The following is a 7,136-nucleotide window of genomic DNA, read 5'->3' as shown; positions in this document are numbered from 1 at the left end:
AACCGTTCCCCTATACCGGACGGTTTATCTGGGTTCCCCGGAGCAGCTGGCAGACCTCGCGGTGGGAAAGGAGGGGGGGGGGGACGAAGGGAAGAGGGGGAGAGGCAGAGGGGCGGGGGAGGAGGGTTGTCCTGGGCGTGCGCGCGGGCTGAGGCACCCAGCCCCCGTAGTCGGGGCGAGCGCCAGCCCGCCTCCGGCAACGATGCGTCTCGAGGGCGGTAGGCGGCGGCGGCGGCGGTGGCGGCGCTCGCGCCCCAGCCTCCGCCTCCGATTGGCTGGCGCGGGCGCCGACGTCAGAGCCCGGCTGGCCGAGCGGTGGCCCCAGCTCGGGCTCCGGCTCAGTCGGCTCGAGTGCGCGTAGCAGCGAGGAAGTGCTGCGGCCTCAGTCCTCCCTCCCTCCCTCCCTCTCACTCTCTCCGGCTGTGTGAGCTCCCTCCCTGTCCCTCCCTCCCCGTCTCCCTCGCGGGCTCCTGCTGCGCCCGCCGCTGCTCGATCGTCCTCGCCGGCTCCCCCCACTCCTTCCTTTTCGTCCTCGTCCTCCTTCCTCCTCCCCCCGCCCCTTCCTCCTCCTCAGCTCCGACTCTCCCCCTTCCCCTCTCCCCCGCGACCGCACTACCCCGCACTCACACCCACCCGCACTCACAGCCACGCTCTGACACGGACCTCTCCCTTCGCCACGCGCGCCCATCATGACCAAGGACGAGAAGAAACCTTTCGAGCAGACTCTGGGCGAGTGGAAACGCTTCATCTACAACCCGGGAAACGGCGAGATCTTGGGGCGGACGGCGGAGAGCTGGGGTGAGTGCGACCGGGGGCCGAGCGGCGGTTTGGGCCGGGGGCGCGGCGTGGAGCCCCGGGCCCTCGGGGCGTCTGTGCCCGGCCAGGGCTGAGTGTGCGCCCGGCGCTCGCTCTCTTCTCTCCTTTCCTTCCTTTCTTGGTCCCGCCCGTCCCCCGCCGGACCCCCGCGCCGGGGCAGCTCCGGGACCCGCTACGTTCCCGGCTAAAAATAGCCGCTGACAGCGGGGAGGGCGCTGGGAGGAGGAGCCGACCCGGCCGCGGCTCCCATTCATTTGGCCGCGCTGGCGTGGAGGGGGTTCGGCGCGGGGCCGGGCCGGGCCGGGCAGACGGCCCATGTGCCGCTGTCCGTCTGCCGGGAGGGCCAGGCTTCCTAGGCCCGGGAAGTACCCTCCTCCCCGCGCCGCCCCCGCCGCGCCTGCCTTGCGCGACTGCGGCCGGGGCTCGCTCCCCTCTGTGGGCGAGGGGCCGCACGTGTTTCCGCGGGTCCCGGTGCCCTCCGTGGCCGGGAAGCCGGTGCCGGCCCGGCGTTCCAGCGGCTCCGCCCGAGGCGGGTCCCCCGGCGTCCGGGAGGGGCTCCGGTCGAGGCTCGAAGCCCCTCTCCCGGGCCGCGGCCGAGCCCCTGTTCGTGCCCGGGCAGCCGAGGAGGGCAGGGGGCTCGGGCCGAGCGGCCGCCTTTGTGCCAGCCTCTGCACAGAGGGCCCGGGCGCCGATGCCAAGCGCACTGGGAGCGATTCGAGGAAATCAGACCCTGCCCCACTGGGTGGGGGAGAGGAAATTTCCACTGCCGTCCGTGTCTTGTGACTTCTTCATCGGCACCCCGAGCCAGCGAGAAGTGTGTGTGTTTTAAGTGTGTGGGTAGAATGAATGCCGTGGTGAAACGACCACAGAAGCACATTGTATCCAAAGCAGGCTGGCTTTGCGGAGCTACAGGAAAACGTGCCTCCCCCTTAGGACCGCTGCTTGGTTCTCCGGAACTTTGTTTTAAGGAAAAATTCAGGATTCCTGGCGATTAAAAATCTTCCTTGGTCTTAGATTTAGGCTACCTTTTTAGCCTCTAATCAGATGAAATTCCAGTTTTCTGTTTAAACAAGGCTTCCCCCCACTGAGTCTCTGTAGAGTACTGATAGCGTTTTAACAGATTTAAACATTCAACAGCCTTTGTAGACGTGAGAGTTTATAGCTGAGTAAGAAGCAGTATCGTTGTGGTGGTTTGTTCTCAAAGAGGACCGTGACATCCAGAAGGTGATGCCATGACGTGCAAGTGAATTGGATTTAGTGAGGCAGGGCTGTGCACAGCCACCAGCCTCACTCTATCCTCCGGAGCCATCTCGGTCCAGTGGCCAGATACAAATCATAAGGGCTGGACATGGCCCCAAGAAGCAGCGAGTGCTTTCCTTGAGTACTAAAGATGGAAAGGGAGATGACCAGCCCAGACCTAAATAAGGATCCTCTCCACTGAAGGCCATTCCTAGCCTTTGCTGGAAAACCTCTTTTGAAGATGCAGAGATGGAAAGTCAGTTTCCTCCGAGGTGCGAAGGGATCTTACAGATCCGCTGTCCCACCCACCCGTGTTTTTATCAATGATGAAACAAGGCAAGATGACTTGGCCCAGCCAGTGACTGTCAGAGTCGGGATGCAAACCTAGACCCCCAACATCCACAGCCAGGGCTTTATCTCATTTTAGGTGTTTTGTACTTGCAAAGCTAACTTCCTAGAGTGTGGAACATTTGCCTGAAGTTTAAGAAAGGTTTGGAGATAGTAAATTAGTGTTGAGTCAGAAAAACCCTGTTTCAAGCCCCACCTTTCAAGGTTCTCTGTTAACCCTGCCCCCTCAAGCATTCAGCCTTGTATGAAGTAGGTCTTCAGAGAGAGAGAGAGAGACAGTGTATGTAGTGGAAGGAACATTAGATTTGAAGTCAAAAGACCTGGGTTCAAAGTCTCCGTTTATTAGCTGTGTGGTCACGGCCAAGTCACTCAGTCTCCGGGCCTCAGCTGCATTATAGAATGCTGTAGTTCCTGCCTGGAAATGGGCCCTTCTGAAAATAAAGGACTTATATTTGAACTGAAAAAGAACATTCATCAACTCCCTCATGGGCTCATCCGTGTATTAGATAGAAAAACTGAGCCCCAGAGAGGTTGTGGATTCCTAAAGCCATCTAGCCACTGGAGCCAGGCTCTCTGTGTCAGAGCACAGTCACCTGCCTCCCAGCTACTGCTGGGGAGCATAACTCTGAACCTCTTCATGTATATCGAGCATCAGTTCTTTATTATTCATTTTTGTTTTGACATCTCCAATATTGTATTGAGGTCCTGGCAGAGGAAACAGAAGCACAGTCAGGATAGAACATTGCCGCCATCTTGTCAGTTATCATCCTGGTCACCCCCAGCTTGTGGGCCTAACTTTTCTCAGGTATCCTTTAAAAAGCCCTGCCTTGGTTATTCATTGTGCTTTTTGGATTTCCTAAGCTCATTTGTCACTCAAGTTCTCCTGCTGATACTCTTCCAGTGACGTGCTTTTGTATTCACCTTCTGTTGCCTGTTCCATTGTCTGTACATATCTTTTAAAAATTAAAGTGTGCCAATGAGTTCTCTGTACGTCAGTGTCGGACTCTTCACACCGCTCCCCACTTTCCTCCTTTTCAAAATCGCTTCCCTCTGTATTCAGAATTTCATCCAATAGTGTTTCTGATCCCTTCCAGACTGACTTCCCTTGTAGAATTAAAATGCTGCATTCAGGGGGTTCTTAGGATCCTTCCTACCCTTCCTCCAAACTCATCCAGAGAAAGCTGCTCTTCCCCAAATCTGGACTTCATGTTCTTCCGAACTTTGGGCTCTTCTCTCCAGGGTTTTCATCATTTCTACCCCAGTAGTCAGTTCCTGGTAGTAAGAATCACAACTAGGATAGAATTTCCCTTTTCTGGTTCTACTTCTTGAAGGATGAAATTGTTAAGACAAGTTAAGAAGTTGATAGCTATTTTTTGATTTTGGCAGAGAAAAAGAGCTCACTACTCTGATCATGCGTCTATGCCAGGCTTGTGATGCTTCACAGATGTTTTGTTTATTTTCTCTCTCTGTCCAAGTGGTCTGTAGTGTATAGTCAGTTAGAGTCTAATTCTCCATTAGACTCTAAGTTCCTTGAGGGCAGGGACTATTTTTGCTTTTTCTTAATATCCCCAAGTGCTTAGCACACAGTAAGCACTTAATAAATACCATCCTGTTTTCCCTCCCTTAATGAGGGATTGCCCAAGTGCTCCCCACTGCTCCTAGCAGGACAAAGCCTGGTTTCTGGATTTCTTCACAGATGAACACGTACAAAGCTACCCAATCACTCCCACAGAAATCCTATTTTTTAAAAACTAGAAGATCACTTATTTTAGGTTTAATTTAATACCTTTCTCTTGGTACACTTTTGCAGCTACAGAGTATTTCATTTGGGGAAGCTTGCTAGCATCCATAAGATCTTTTTGTCATTTGTAGAAGCTGAGGCCCAACTGCCCAATTGGGGCAGTGTGGGATAAGAGGAGGAGCTGGGGCCTGTGTTTCAGAAAACCTGGATTCTTGTTGGGCTTTGCTGTTGATTAGCGCCATGGCCATGGGCAAGTCACAACCTTCCTTGGACTCGTTATGGATTCCCTTCCACAAGGTTGGACCTGGTGATCTCTTCCATTCACAGCTGTCCATGTCCTTGCAGACAGAGAACTAACCCACCCTGGAAACGGGAAGATGGCTGCTGTGAGGAGCACCTCTCCAGTTTTGTGGAATAGATGAGCCATAGTGGATGAAGGATTTGGGTCTTGGTTATTATAGAGTCGTCTGTCCCCTGTGTCCCATCTTACTTCTTTTGTCTAAGGTCGACTTATCCAGAGTCATATTCCAGTCGTGGTTCTCATTCCATTAAGTTTCAATATTGTATATCTATAAAGTCACATTTGCCTCTTTGCATTTGGACCTCTACGTGCTTATTGATTTATCAAACATGGATGTTTGAGGCCATGGGGTTTTACTACAGGATCCTTTCTTGCGTTTCTGCCTCCTATGAACTTCAGGCTGCCTTTCCTACAGTATAGCTACTCCTTTGGGATGGAGTTTGAGAGAGAAATTGAGATATAAATGTAGATGCCGTTTTCTCCCACCCTCCTTTGATTAGATTTGCAGCACCCTAGGTTAAGTGCATACTTATCAGCCTTTGTTAGGGCATCCTCAGCCGAGTCATTCTCTTATTCTTCCATTGTATTTCAGAAGTCCAAATCTCATTCTCAGATAGTCTCTTTCACCATATACTCACTTCTCCACTCAGAATTTCTCTTTGTCCCTTACCTCCAGTAGGCAGCAGTGATAGAAGCGCCACGTGGGCCCTGGTGAAGGACTTCAGTATGTTGCCCAAGACTTTATAATCTTTCCCAGTCTCTTCTAGGTTCCAGTGTTGTCATTTGTACACGGGAGTCACCGAAGCCAGTCTCAAGCAACAAATTGATAAGCATTTAGTAAGTGTCTGCTCTGTGCTGGTGACACAAAGACAGGCCACAGTCTAATGAGGGAGACAACTTGCAGACCACTCTGTGTAAGCAGGATCTACATGGGGATATACATGGAGAGAACCACAGAGGGAAGGCCTTCGCGCTTAGGGGAACTGGAAAAGACTCCTTTTTGGGAGAAGGTGGGATTTTAGCTGGGACTTGAAAGAAGCCAGCAGGCAGAGATGAGAAAGGAGGGAATTTCAGTCATGGGGGTCAAGCTGGTGGAAAGGGACAACATCAGGAGGTGGGGTATCTTGTGGGAGTAGTTCAGCGTCTCTGGGTTGTGTAGCATAAGGAATGGATCCAGGTGAAAGAACACTACAGACATGCACAGTGGATGTAGGAGGCAGGTTATGAAGAGTTTGGAATGCCAAATAGCATTTTATCTTTGATCCTGGAGGTGAGGGGGAGCCACTGGACTTTCTTGAAGGGGAGGGTGACATGGTTTGGTAAGAAATTTGACAGCTGAGTATAGGATGGGTTGTAAGGGGCAGAGACTTGACTCATGTGGCCATTATCCAAGCGTGAAGTGATAATGACCTGCACCGGGGTAGTGGTAAAAGCAGGGGGCCTAGATGAAAGATGTTGCAAAGGTGGCACCTCCAGGACTTGACAACAGATTGACTATGGCAGGTGAGAAGGAATAACACGTTGAGGATGGCACCTAAGTTGTGATCCTGGGTGACTGAGAGTAGGCTGATGTTATTAACAGGAAGAGGAGAGCTTGAAGGGGAAAGATGTTCAAGAGGCAATTGAGACGGAGCCTGGAGGTTAGAAATGGCTAAGTAGATTTGAGAATCATCATCATTGAGATGGTAATTGAATCCAGGGGAATTGATGAGACCACCGAGGGAAATAGTTTAGAGGGGGAAGAAGAAGAAGGCCCTAGACAGAGCCTTGGGCAACACCTAAAGTTGGGGTTGGGGGATGGTCTGGATAAAGATGTGCCACGGGGAAGGATCTGTCAGGCAGGAGAACCTGGAGAGAGTAGCAGAGGCTGCACAGAGATCAACAAGGTTGAGAATTGAGAAAAGGCCATTAGATTTGGCAACTAAGAGATGGTTGTAACTTTGCAGAGAGCTGTTTCAGTTGAATAATGAAGCCAGACTTCAGTGATTTTAGAATGAGAGGAAAGGGGGTGAAGACCCTGATTGTAGACCACCTTCTCAAGGCACTTAGCCAGGAAAGGGAGGAGAGATTCTAGGGAGATGACTGGCATGGTAGGGGTCCTCAAGGGAGGGGGGGGTTAGGACGAAAGAGACCTGGGTGTATGTTTGTAGGCACTAAGAAAGTACCCCATTTTGTGCTATTTGGGGATGCAAAGATAGCTCTCCCGGAGCTTATGCCAGCGGTAGGTTGTAGGCCTCCTTTCTGACAAGACTTAGGAGTTCTCTGTTACATCTCGGCTCCAAGCCCGCCCTGGGAAGATTACAGCCCTCTCCCTGTAGCCTGAGCATAGTCGCTGACCGCCACTACTCATCTCTTCTCTGAAATGAGGAATCACCTTCCTGGGTGGTTTCTTACCTGGTTACATTTAGGGATTTCAGCATTGGGAGGACAAGCAGCAGCTGCACTTTACTCATAACATCCAGCTAAGCATATTCTTACACTCCCTCCCTCTCACAGCTCTTCAGGAAGAGCTTCCAGTTAATCTTTGAGCTCCAAGTATATTGTGGCCCTCCACCCCTCACGCTGCCCCCCATCCCACTCTAAAAACTGGCCCCAAGGATCACTTTCTGACATTTCGGACACTTTTTGTTTATTTTTTTTTCTCCCAATATTGAAGTGTTTTTAGGGACACATCATTATACCTGACCATCT

At 51.9% G+C, this 7,136-nt stretch overlaps 1 protein-coding gene across 1 annotated transcript in view; it reads left to right on the top strand.

Annotated features, from left to right (window-relative positions):
* Nucleotides 1-277: 277 nt before the first annotated feature.
* Nucleotides 278-7,136, top strand: part of ATP1B3 (ATPase Na+/K+ transporting subunit beta 3) — a 30,242-nt gene continuing 23,383 nt past the window's right edge. The window contains exon 1 of the mRNA XM_036757872.1: nt 278-798. Coding sequence (XP_036613767.1) covers nt 690-798 — 109 coding nt within the window. The 5' untranslated portion in view covers nt 278-689. The remainder of the gene's footprint in view (nt 799-7,136) is intronic.

The sequence above is a fragment of the Trichosurus vulpecula genome, chromosome 4 (genome assembly GCF_011100635.1).
Source record: "Trichosurus vulpecula isolate mTriVul1 chromosome 4, mTriVul1.pri, whole genome shotgun sequence".
In the NCBI taxonomy this organism is placed as follows: Eukaryota; Metazoa; Chordata; class Mammalia; order Diprotodontia; family Phalangeridae; genus Trichosurus; species Trichosurus vulpecula.
The sequence above is the reverse complement of the archived record's forward strand: the minus strand, read 5'-3'. Positions and strand labels throughout refer to the sequence as shown.